This window comes from Loxodonta africana, chromosome 1 (assembly GCF_030014295.1).
Source record: "Loxodonta africana isolate mLoxAfr1 chromosome 1, mLoxAfr1.hap2, whole genome shotgun sequence".
Lineage (NCBI taxonomy): Eukaryota > Metazoa > Chordata > Mammalia > Proboscidea > Elephantidae > Loxodonta > Loxodonta africana.
Window position 1 is genome coordinate 33,980,738 of NC_087342.1, and position 13,718 is coordinate 33,994,455.

General features: G+C 39.8%; 1 protein-coding gene across 10 annotated transcripts in view; it reads right to left on the reverse strand.

The window, feature by feature from the left end:
* FXR1 (FMR1 autosomal homolog 1) overlaps window positions 1-13,718 on the reverse strand; it is a 70,720-nt gene that overhangs the window by 32,280 nt on the left and 24,722 nt on the right. For all 10 annotated transcript variants that reach the window (XM_023551501.2, XM_010592789.3, XM_023551498.2 and 7 more), the window contains 2 exons: window positions 6,210-6,262; window positions 4,680-4,773 (listed from right to left, as the gene is read on the reverse strand). In XM_023551501.2, the coding sequence (XP_023407269.1) occupies window positions 4,680-4,773; window positions 6,210-6,262 (147 nt within the window). The remainder of the gene's footprint in view (window positions 1-4,679; window positions 4,774-6,209; window positions 6,263-13,718) is intronic.

Consider the following 13,718-nt stretch of genomic DNA (forward strand, 5'->3'; position numbering starts at 1 on the left):
AAAAAACTATGCAGTAATTCAGAAACAAAGCAGCCGTGGTGGTGCAGTGGTTAAGTATTCGGCAGTTCAAACACACCAGTGGCTCCATGGGAAAAAGATGTGGCAATCTATTTCTGTAAAGAGTACAGCCTTGGAAACCCTATGGGGCAGTTCTACTCTGTTCTATAGATCACTATGAGTCGGAATCAACTCCACAGCAACAGGTAGGTTTTTAATTAAAAAACAATGACATTTGTGAAAGACGATCTGGTACTGTGAAAATTTAAGTATGCATACTCTTTCACTCAGCAACTGAACCTCCTGAGATCTATACTACCAGAAGATTCACACAGGATGCTAAAGCTGGCATTTGTTTGTAGTAACAAAAGAATCTGCTAATAATTTCAGCATCTTTTTAATTATGATACAGCTATACTAACAAATGGAAACCCTGGTGATGTAGTGGTTAAGTGCTACGCCTGCTAACCAAAGGGTCGGCAGTTCGAATCTGCCAGGCGCTCCTTGGAAACTCCATGGGGCAGTTCTACTCTGTCCTATAGGGTCACTATGAGTCAGAATCAACCCGACAGCACTAGGTTTGTTTTTTGGTTATACTAACAAATATGATGGGGTAGTCAGAATGAGTCAAGTCTGTATGTGCAGACATAACGTTTATGATGTTCTAATTAACTGAATACCAAAAATCATAAATACATGTTCTCAATTTTTGCAACTTAAAAGAAAACAATACATACTCTGTATAAAAGCAAAACAAGTCTGAAGAGACACTCAACTATGATAAATGAGGTTTACACTGGGGTGAGCAGGTAGGCACACCTATACTGAGAGGAAGATTCACTTCTGACTTTACAGAATTCTGAATCATTTCCTTTTCTACAATAAGTTCCACTGCTTTCAATTAAAAAAGGGGCTGGGGGAGAGGCTTCAAAAAGCTATCTAGTTCAAAAAACAAAGCTTCAACAACCAGAGTTCCTAAACTCTCCAGGTCATAGGTATAGCTTCCTAACAAATGGTGACCAAAATAAATCCATGAGTGGCAAGATTAAGTTATACTTCTTTCCTGATACGTACTTTCAAAAATTTCAAAAGTGGAAAAATAAAAATAATGACTCCTTTATTTCAGGTGATGATTTTCAAAACTACAGGAAGCAACTTTTACCAAGACAGAATCCCCAAACACAAAGTGAAATAAAGCCCTGTGAAATCATCCATTGCTGAACCATTTGCTTCTTGCATCAGTGTTTTGTATGCTCTTGGCGAGGAGGCCCGAGAGACCATCCAAGAAGACAGCATGCTACAACACCCCTTGGCACCCCGCAGTGGGAACCTGACCCTTTATGCTACCAAGAATGGTCTGACCAGCCAGAAGCAGCATGAAAAGCACTACTCTCAAAACTGGCTGCCATATGTTTCTAATTCTAGAATATTTCCAAATCTTAACCATTCTTTGGTTGACAACCTGACTCATCTCCAAAATTCCTTAAGAAAAAAACTAAAAACAAATTTTGAAAAATGGACATAAAACTCTATCCATCCTCACACAAAGATGCTAATTAGAAAAGGATGTAACACTGGAAAAAACATTTTCACTGGAGTCCACAGCAGCGTCACTGCTACAGGCCATGGAGCACACCAAGCACCCTACACCTCACACTCCCTGACGTCCAACAGTCACTGTTTCCTCATGTCTCCCCATGCCACCATTTACATTTCCCTCAAGAACACAACAACAGCCTCAATGCCCAGCAACAGGTGAATGGACAAACTATGGTACCTACACACAACACTACCCAACGATAAAGACCACTGATGAGTCCGCGAAACATCTCATAACAGGGATGAATCAGGAGGGCATTATGCTGAGTGAAGTTAAGTCACAAAAGGAAAAATACTGTATGAGACCACTATCATAAGAACTCAAGAAAAGATTTATACACAGGAAAAAGCATTCGTTGATGGTTACCAGGGGGAGAGAACCCAAACCAAAAACCAAACCCACTGCCGTCGAGTCGATTCCGACTCATAGTGACCCTATAGGACAGAGCAGAACTGCCCCGCAGAGTTCCCAAGGAGCGCCTGGCGGATTCGAACTGCCGACTTTTTGGTTAGCAGCCATAGCACTTAACCACTACACCACCAGGGGAAGAGAGGGGGAGGGAGAATCACTAACTAGACAGTAGGCAAGTGTCAACTTGGAGAAGGGCAGGACAACACACAATATAGGAGAAGTCAGCACAACTGCACCAAAGCAAAAGCACAGAAGTTTCCTAGACATATCCAAACACTCTAAGGGACTGAGTAGCTGGGGCTAGGGCCTGGGGACCAGTCTTAGGAACACCTAGCTCAACTGGCATAAGAAAGTTTATAAAGAAAATGTTCTAGATTCCACTTTGGTGAGTAGTGTCTGAGATCTTAAAGCCTGTGAGCAACTAAGATACATCTATTGGTCCCATCCCACCCAGAGCAAAGGAGAATGGAGAAAATCAATGACACAAGGAAAATACTAGCGCCCAGAGGAATAAAGGACCACATGAACCAGAGACTCTACCGGCCCGAGACCAGAAGAACTAGATGGTGCCTGGCTATGACCAACAACCACCTTAACAGGGATCACAAAAGAGTCCCAGACAGAACAGAAGGAAAATGTAGAACAGAATTCAAATTCACACAAAAAGACCAGATTTACGGTCTGGGAGGGACCCCCAAAACTATGGCCCCCAGGCACTCTGCTAACCCAGAACTGAAATCATTCTGAAGCCCACTTTTCAAAGATTAGACAGGCCAATAAAATAAAAAATAACACGTGAGGAACATGCTTCTTAGTTCAATCAAACATACAAGACCAAATGGGCAGCTCCTGTCCAAAAGCAGGACACGAAGGCAGGAAGGGACAGGAACTTAAAGAATGGATATAGAGAACGCGGGACGGAAGCGGGGAGTGCACTGTCACATTCTGGGGATTGCAACCAAGGTCACAAAATAATAAAGTGTATAAGCTTTTGAATGAGAAATTAACTTGAGCTGTAAACTTTCACCTAAAGCACAATAGTAAAAAAAACAAATCCAAAAGAACACAAAAACACACACCTAGACTCCAGTTAAGGAGCCCTGGTAGTGCAATGGTTAAGCACTCAGCCGCTAAACTAACTGAGAAAGGTCGGCAGTTCAAACCCACACAGCAGCTCCATGGGAGAAAAGACCTGGTGATCTGCTCCGTAAAGCTTACAGGCTAGGAAACCCCATGTGGCAGTTCTCCTGTCATACAACTCGACATCAGAGTCCAGTTACAGGTCTCTCATACAAAAAAGTACTTAGTATTTACTTTTGGTAGAAATCAACTATAAAAGAAAAAGGTGAGTAAAGTCAACACCTTAGCATTAGGGGGTGGGCTCGCAGAGCCCTGACATAACTAAGAAGTTAAAACATACTATTTTGGCAAAAGCAAAATAGTGCACAGAGAACTTAGAGCGATTAATTAAAATCCAGGGAGAATTTTAAAATGGAAATCAACTGAGGCTGTCAGGAGTTAAAGTGCTGCAATTCTTTGGCTTCCTAGCATAAAGTCTATGATTAACAGAAGATCAAAAAAATTTTATCATAAAAAATGCTAATGAGAACAAATTGGCAAATAACTAAAGTTCATTTGCAAAGTACTTAGAACAGTGGCTGGCAGAGTGGGTTCTGTAACTATAAAAAAAGTCAGATAGCTATTTCATCCATAAAGTTCCCCCAGTCACCCTACCCCATCCTATACAGCCTAGGTACTAATAAGATGAGAAACTCTATCCCTTTTATTAATATTACCATGCCAACTCCTTAGGAGAAATCTATTTAGCATACCTGATTACCTTAGATGATGGTATCAATTTTGTGAAAACTAAAAATCAAATTTTTTACCTCTATCAAACTCATTGTACATTTACTTGACAAGAGTTTTCAAAGTTTCTTTTTATGTAACAGCAGGCATGTTAATCAAGAACAGTAAAATACCAGAGAGACATCCAGCAGCTAGTAAGATAAAAAAAAAAACAAGCTACAGCAATATAATATAATCCATTTTTATTTGAAAAAGAGAGACAGGGAAAAGCCTGGAAAGATATGTAAAACACGAACAGCAGTTTTTATCTCTGAGTGGTACAATTATCAATAACTTTTGTTTTGCTTTTCTGTACTTTAAAAATTTTCCAGGTATATTTCTAGAATATTCAACAATGCAATACACTATTAATAGAATAATTCACATTACTATATTACTATATGAATTATATTAATGATCACTATAATGAAGAAGGATGGCAATGACCAATATTTTACAAAGCTACTGAGGGAACATTTTAAAGAAATGAGCGAAAAATGCTACTGACCCTACATAGTTCTCTGTGCCACATCTGTGCAAAGCACTTCAAATGCATTATCATATTTAACTCAAATTATTTCCATTTTAGTGATAAAGAAACTTGACCAAGTCCACAAAGCTAAAAGCAGCAGATCAGGGACAAACATTCAGTTCTGACTCCAGAACTGCCTAAGCACTAGCTACATTAAACAACCATGACCAAGAGGAAAAATGAGAGAAAAGAAATTAGGCTCATTCTTCGTTGGCTCAAAAGACTATCCTACAAGCACATTTATTTAAAACAAAAAAATGGGCACAAGAAAATAAACTTAAAAATACATACCTCTACTTCATCTCCTTCGCTAATTTCTTTTTTTATATCAGGTGGTGGAGGTAATCTAACTTCATTAAAGGGAACCTGGCGTTCTGGCTGCCAACTGAGAAATTGGAAAATAAACAATTTAAAAATATTATAAGAGCCCCTAATATGAAAGCTATATAGTCTGTGCTTAGTGCTGAATATGATGCAAGTTAATTTATCATTTACCTTTCCCTAAAGGGGAGCAACTTTCAACTACATATTCTTCTAATAAATAATTAGCTGTTGAGATAGAACAGATTTTATATGACTCTTGGTGAAGTTTATAATTAATATTGCCATTAGTAACTATATATTCCCCTCCTAATTACTCATCCTAAGCAGAGACCAGTACACACATTACCCTACAAATGAACTGGGTTAAGTTCACAATAATAACTTACTTAGATCTGAAATAGTATCATATCTACACACAGCTGCCAAACAAACAGCACAGGGATCAACTTATTCGAACCCTTTTACAACTATATGAGAGCTGTCAAAAAGGAACACATTTTCATAGATTACAGAATTCTATACATTATAAAATCCCATTTTAGTATACATGCTCACAAAAACACAGAACAAAATTAATCATGGATTAAATAGTTTAAGGCTACTTTTAATCTTTGTAACAAATATGACTGTATTAAACAATTAATTTAGCTGTTGCTTAAGTGACACTTATGTGTTATATCTTACCAGCTGAATTAGTAAAGTTAAAATTTCTTTACTACTCTAAGTTCTTGTCACTCATTTACAAGCCTGGAAGGTACTACAGCACAAAAATGTTCCTAAAGCTTATCTGCCAATGCTGTATGCAAAGCAGCAGCTGACAAGGAAAAGACTGAGTGCTTTCTTTTCACCATGACTTTCTCAACAGGAGCTGCTTAAAGACGGAAAGCATCCCAACACTTGTTTCTATTTGAAGCGGCTGTTGGGCAGAGATCTTTCTAGGCAGGTACTGAAGCAGCTTAGAAAGTGGAAGCAGAGCAGCTCTCTTCTGATCTTCAATTCAATGGTGCTTCTTCCATACCCCTACCTAAGTCCAACATACTATCGTTCCCGTATTTATAACACCATTTTAAGATTAACTGGCTCTTACAAAAGATATAAAATTGATAGCATTTCCTATTAATATTAAGCAATTTAAAGATGCAAAATATTTATTCTGACTACCAGAAGCCATTTGGAGGGCCTTCTACATCATTTCAACATTAAGGGTTTTTTTTAAAATTTGTAAGCACATCGTAATTTCATTTGTGCCATTTATCTCTGCATAAACTAGTGACTCATGTCCCTATCTTTTGGCAAAACACGTGTTTTGAAAAAGGTGATGAGTAAATTAAGGGCAGAAAAATAAAGGATTATCAAAATGAGACATCTGAACTCATAAGATGATCAAATAACCAAAGGTCCCCTCCCAAAAGCAAAATAATTTTCCCACTGGCAATGGGAAATCCAAAAGGAAGCAGATCTTTAAAATTAAGATCTCCAACAATAAAAACAACTTACTTATTTTCAAAAACAACTGTGAGGGAGTCTTCGTGAACATCTTTGATAAATCCCTGGAAGAAACAAAAATATCATTAAAAGCGTATCAATATTCAGTTATATGTTCAAAAGCTGTATTAGAAATACAAAGGCAATATGGAGTACTGAAAAGAACACAGGGTTTGGAATTAGGCAAATGTGGGCTTGATTTCTATCACTACCATTTATTTATGAGATATACGACCTTATGAAGTTACTTAACCCCTCTGAACCTCAGTTTTTACAAAGGTATCACGCACCTCAGAAGGAAGTTTAAAAAATAAATAAATAAATGTCCATCCCTAGAACATCACAGGTATTAGCTCACAGTCGAACTGAGTAAGGCAGTATTCAGACTGCAATCAGGAGCTCAGGCTCTAGAGTATTCAGTACTGCAATCGATAGCTCGGGCTCTAGAGTATTCAGTGCTGTGATCAAGAGCTTAGGCTCCAGGGTATTCAGTACTGTGATCAAGAGCTAAGGCTTTAGAGTCAGGCTGCCGGGATTCACATTCCAGTTCTATCACTTACCTAACCTAGAGCATGCTTTTAACTTAATGGAGTTAATAATTATGTCAGACCTCATGGAATTACGAGAATTAAATAATTCATGTTCAGCAAAATGCCTGGCACAGAGTAAACACTCACTTTTATTATAAATTAATATTAAGTTATAGATATTAAATTATAGCTCATCTTTAGTAAAATACATGTTGAATACTACGCTTTCTAATTAATCTTATTTTTCCTATCAACTTCTCTTCCCCCTTCACCTACAAAAAACTGTGCTAGAGTACGTACCACCCTTGCCTCAAAACCAATTCAACATAAATACAAATAGATTTGCAGTGAAAATCAATGGTCATTTTCTAGTCATAAAATCAATTCTTTCTACTCTACCTTCATTTGATTAATGTAACTGAAAGAACTCGTTAAGATCTAACATACTTAAGAAAGAGCAGAGGACTTTGGTGTAGAATGACTGTAGGCCACACACTGTGGAACAATGGGGAAGCTAGACAAGTACTTAAATCACCACAATTAACATTAAATGACACTTTATCACTGTCAGTCAGAACTGAGAATTCAACCTAAGTCAAAATGCTCTCACACATACCTTGAACCTCTGGTACTTTAGAAAATACTTTTGTAGAGCATCATCATCACACTAGGCTCTATAATATCCACTAAAAAATAAAGACAAACACACACACACACAGAGTTATGGACTGCTCTGTGTCCCCAAAAAAATGTGTGTTGTAAATCCTAACCCCTATACTGTGGACAGGAGCCCTGGTGGTGCAGTGGTTAAGTGCTCAACAGCTAACCAAAAGGTCGGTGGTTTGAACCCACCAGCCGCTCTGTGGGAGGAAGATGTGGCAGTCTGCTTCCCTGAAGACTGTAGCCTTGGAAACCCTATGTGGCAGTCCTACTCTGTCCTACCGGGTCGCTGAGTTGGAACTGACTGGCCAGTAATGGGTTTTTGGTATACTGTGGATGTAATCCCGTTTGGGAATAGTTCTGTTACATAAATGAGGCCATATCAGTGTAGGGTATGTCTTAAAGTAATTACTCGTGAGATATAAAAAGAGCAGATGAGGCACAAAAGCAAACAAGCAGGAATGGGGGAAAGACAGGTGCCACACGGAGATCTCTGAATAACAGAAAGTTGAGACAAGGATTTTCCCACAGAGCAGAGAGACAGAGCCTTCCCCTAGAGCTGGGGCTCTGAATTTGGACTGCTGCCTCCTAAACTGTGAGAAAATAAATTTCTGTTTGTAAAAGCGACCCTCCTGTGGTGTTTGTTACAGCAGGACTAAGAAACTAAGACAGACACACGCGGACTACTTGGTTAAAACACGGCAGCTATTAACACATCTGTTTACCTCATCTCCCCAAAAGCCCACTCAAAAACACTAAAGGGAGTTTAAGGCATAAACACACAAGAAAAAAAAAAAAGACAAAACTGCAGGAAAAAATAAAAAAAGGAACTTTACAAAGCAAATGAAAGAGGAGTAACAGCAATTATAAAACAAAGCAACAACTACTAATATTTAAATGTGTCAGACACTATCCTAAGCAAATTAGCAAATCTAAGACTATGGAACAAACCCACAGTGGGAAAAACCAAACGCAAGCAGATCAGCACTAGAAAAAAAAAAAACACTGCTAATGAGTCAATTTCAACTAACGATGACCCAATGTGTTACGAGTAGAACTGCTCCATAGGGTTTTCTTGGCTGCAATCTTTACGGAAGCAGATCACCAGGCCTTTCTTCCATGGCACCAGTATGTACCAAACACCAGTCTTTAGGTTAGTAGTCTAGCACAAACAGTGTGTGCCACCCAGGAACCCTAGATAAGCACAATACCAAAACAATAAGCACTATATATATAAAACCACATATAGATATAAATGTATAGGTATACGGATTAGACATAGATAAGAACTATAACCCCAGAAAATCTTTGAAATTAAAGATACAACACACTGGAGGGGAGAAGGTAACAGATGGGGCTAAAAATAAAACCTGTCATTTTGTTTTCTTTAGTTATGTAGGATTACCAGCTGAAGGTGGTACAAACTGTTTGGTACAATGGTTAAGCACTCAGCTGCTAACCTAAAGGTTGGCAGTTCAAACCCACCAAGAAACTCTGCAGGAGAAAGACAAGGCATTCTGCTCCTGTGGTGCAGTTCTGTGAGTCGGAATCAACTCAACCCAACACCAGTAACACCACTAACCTAAAGGTTGGAGGTTCGAACCCACCCAGCAGTACTGCGGAAGAAAGTCTGGTGATCTGCTTCCAATAAGATTACAGCCAAGGAAACCTTAAAGAGCAGTAATACTCTGTAACACATGGGGTCATCATTAGTTGGAACTGACTGAATAGCAATGCTTTTTGCACCCAATATAAAGAAAACAAAAATCCTCACAACTGGACCAATGAGCAACATCATGGTAAACAGAAAAAAGGCTGAATTTGTCATGGTATTTTCAACTGCATCATATGCATGTGAAAGCTGGACAATGAATAAGGAAAACCAAAGAAGAACTGACACTTTTGAATTGTGGTGCTGGCAAAGAATACTGAATATACCAGGGACTGCCAAAAGAACGAACAAATCTGTCTTAGAAGTACAACCAGAATGCTCCTTAGAAGCAAGAATGGTGAGACTGTGTCTTACATACTTTGGATATGTTGTCAGGAGGGATCAGACCCTGGAGAAGGACATCATGCTTGGCAGAGTATATGGTCAGCGGAAAAGAGGAAGACCCTCAACGAGATGGACTGACACAGTGGCTGCCAACAATGAGCTGAACCATAACAACGATTATAAGGATGGCGCAGGACCAGGCAGTCTTTCATTCTGTTGTGCGTAGGGTCGCTATGAGTCGGAACCAACTCGATGGCACCTAACAACAGCAGCAACAGCAGACTCCTGGAATGTCAGAGAATAAACTTCTCTTTGTTAAAGCCATCCATTTGTGGTATTTCTGTTATAACAGTGCTACATGACCAAGACGTTCACTTTCGTATTTACGGTACCAGTAAATCTATCTATGTTATACCGCTGACATTCTTAAATATTCCAGAACCAGAGAATTTCCAAGTTCAATAATATTAGTAAAACATTTCTTGTCAGAGGTTAGTCATATTTTCAACTTTCATTAACACTGTCTAATCCTTCACAAACAACTTTCTCAGAGTTTGGCAAGTTTCACATTAATTTTTCTAATTTCTATACAATACATAGTGAACTGGTTCAGAACAGAACTTCAAACTACTAGGGAATTCTATTTTTCATAATAATTAAAACCTTCTTTGTATCTAAAAATTAGAGCTTTTACCCCCCCTTTACTTAACCACGAACATCAGCACTGGTCTTTTTTTGGGTGCGTATTTTTCACAAACCTAAGAAGAAAACGCAGCTCTGAACGCCTATTCTTACTGCTAATATCCTTCCGGCATGAGATCAACTAGATTAAGGACCTGACACTCAATCCTTGAAGTTAAAAGTATCTGGGCCTCTGAACATTTAGAAAAACATTCTAATCTCTAAACCCTAGGTTCCATATATAATGCATATCCAAAATCCAGACCCTAGGGATAAAATAACTTGTAATGGCCAGCTCTCTTTAAAATTGAGATCATTTGATACAGGACACAGTCAAGACTTTTAAAGCTGTTTTTTGTACAATCCAACCCAGAAGGACGATGCTCTGTCCCTGTATGCTCAAGAGACCCCCAAAACGGAAGGGTTGAGTCTCTGCCAGTATCTGTGGGTGTCAGGAGACACCAATTACATTGGCCCCACTTGTCTACATATGGCACAGAGGCTTTCTGCCTTCAAGTCTCCATAACTTCCATCCTCCCAGTGTTAGCCCAACCTTTGGTGTGTTTGTCTCTCTGTACCTAACTCATATTTACCTGGCCTAGGACCAGGTATTTCTCAGGACAAAACCATTGACATTTCTTTTTCTTCTTCCCATAGCCATAGAAGATTCCAAGGTATAATTACAAAATGACTGTTTAATTTGTTCATTCATACAGTCCAGTAAATGCTTACATTTCAATCTGTTAACGGTAATTTAAGATACTCATCAATAAATAACAAGGCAGTATGACACATCTGAAGAATGATCAAAACATCTTAAAATTCTATCCCTGTAATGAAACAACAACAACAAACCCAACTCGCAGCTGTCAAGTCAGTTCTGACTCAGAGACCCTACAGGACAGGGCAGAACTGCCCCATGAGGTTTCCAAGACTGGCTCGTGAACTCGAACTGCTGATCTTTTGGTTAGTAGCCGAGCTCTGAACCACTGTGCCACCAAGGCTCCTTTACCCCTGTATGCCTGACAAATTAATAAATACGGCATTATCAAGTTTAAAAAAGAAAAAAAAACAGAAATACCATAAACTAAATGTAAATTTGAGGTAGCAGGCAAGCTGAAGGGAATAGCAGGAATTCTTAGCAGCAGATGCACTAGTCGAAGAATTGATTTTTCAAAAGCAATCTAGACTAAAATAGAGATGAAAACAAAAAGCCCCTTAGTCAAAGATCTAGTAAGGTGGCAAGCTAACAAACGACAACTAATTAGCTTTCTACATATAAAAAATAACCAGCTGAGAAATAAAATATAGAAAAAATATTCTACTCAGAATAAAAACCAAATCAATTGTAGTGAAGTCGATTTCAACTCATGGCAACTCCATGTGTCACAGAGTAGAAGTGCTCCATGTGGTTTTCCTGGCTGTAATCTTTACAGAAGTAGGTTGCCAGGCCTTTCTTCCATGACACTGCAGGGATGATTCAAAGCACCAACCTTCAGAGCAGTAGTTGAGCCGAAAACATGTGCACCACCCAATAGACCTTTACTTACAACAAAACCAAAAAAAAAAACTAAGCTCACTGCTGTCAAGTTGATTCCAACCCATCGTGGCCCTATAGGACAGAGTAGAACTGCCCCATAAGGTTGCCAAGGAGTGGCCAGCAGATTCAGTCTTAGCTTTTACCCACCGTGACACCAGGGCTCCCTACTTAGCAACCAAAAAATAAAACCCTAAAAATACACTCAACAAAAAATGTGCAGCAACTATGTGCAGAAATCTTTGAAATTTCTAGTGACTATAAACAGAAAATTTAAGAAAATGCAAAACACCATCATGTTCTTAGATAAGGAGTCTTGCCCCTGAAATTTCAAATTGTCCCTAAAATCAACCTATAATTCAAAGGGATCCCATAAAAATACTGAGGAAGTGTAGGTGTTCTGTTACGGGGAGAGGGGCTAGTCTTAATAAAATTATACCTAAGTTGATCTTAAAAACAAGCCCAGAGCTGCCCTCTAAGACACAACTCTGAGTCTGTACTCATCAGAAGCAAAATGGCAAGCAGATAACACCAAAGGCACAGAGAAAAAACAAGTCTACAGGAGCCAGAACCTCATCTACCTTAAGAGCAGAAGAACTAGATGGTGCCCAGCTACCACCACAAACCTTCTCACCAGAGTCACAACGGAATGGGAGAAAAATACAGTGCAGAGCTCCAAATACTATTTAAAAAAAGGAGCAAAACAAGCTGCAACAGCAGAGAACAGACAAATCCCTGAGACTACTGCCCTGAAGCACTCTTTAAACCTAGAACCGAGCCTCGCCCCTGATATCACCTTTTAGTGAAATAGTAGTGGCACACAAAATAAAGGATATTATCCATAAGATCGGTGCCCTACTTAAAAACCTTGAGTATGAAACCAAAATGTCAGCAATTACTCAAAGGCAAAGATGAGAAGACAGGGACAGGGCAACCAGAGTACTGGAAAGTGAACAAACTACACACAAAGAGAATAATGACTTATTGTGAAAAATGTAACTACTGTCACCAATTTCTGTGGAAACTGTCAAAGGGAGCCTAACTTGTGTAAACTTCACCAAAAAATCAATAAAACACTTAAAAAAAAAAAAAAAAGCCCAAAAGCACTCAAAAAAGGAAACTTTTGGGGGGGTGGTTTCAAGAACACACTAGCCCTACTAAACAGTAAAGTTATTATAAAGCTACAATATACAATAATCAAGACAGACTAGAGAGACATTTCAAAGGAACAAAAAAGATTTCAAAAACAGGCCTAAATCGTTCATAAAATTTGGAAATTATTTAGGAATAAGGGAAGAATAGATTATTTTCAAACGGTACTGGAATATTTAGATAATTATTGCGGGAAGGTATAAAAATGGATGACTTCACCAAAATTAAATCAACAAATTAAAGATTTGATATGAACTCTGGATATGAGCTATAGGCATGCACCGCATAGCATATGCTGACAATGTCGGACCGCATAGTGGTCCCACAGGCTTTTTTCTTTTTCCTCCAGCAACCAGAAAGAACTTATTGGGGGACACTGGGCATGCAGAGCTGGGCAGCCTCCCTAGAGGGTGGGTGGCAGGGGCCCTTCCCTCTGGAGCCTAATGCAAGCCTGGCTGCCCCACCTACTTCCGCAGCAGACCCTCTGGTGCTGGATGCGCCGTGGGCTCCAGCCAAAGGCCTTGCCACAGGCGCTGCAGGCCAGCATGGGTCCGCAGGTGCTCAGGGGGAAGAAGAGCGGTCACGGAAGGCCCTGAGGCACTTGCAGCACCGTAAGGTTTGTGGCCTGTGTGGATGCACTGGCGCGATGACCACGGAGCTCCAGGTGAAGCCCTGCTGCACTGGCCACACTCACACGACTTCTTGTCCGTGTGGATGCGACGCTGCTTCAGGAGCAGCGAGCTCACTTGAGGCTCTTGCCACACACCCCGCGCCGCCCTGCCTGCCAGTACCTGAAGCCCATGCCCAGGCCGTTACCCAACTTGGCCTGCCGCCGGTCCCCAGGGCTCCCTATGACAAGATGGTCATGCACCAGGCACCCCTCTTCGGCATGCAGAGCTGGCCCACAGGCCACTCCACACCGGCCTCTCGCCCAAAGCTGTCCCCACACTTGGGTCTCTCGGGGA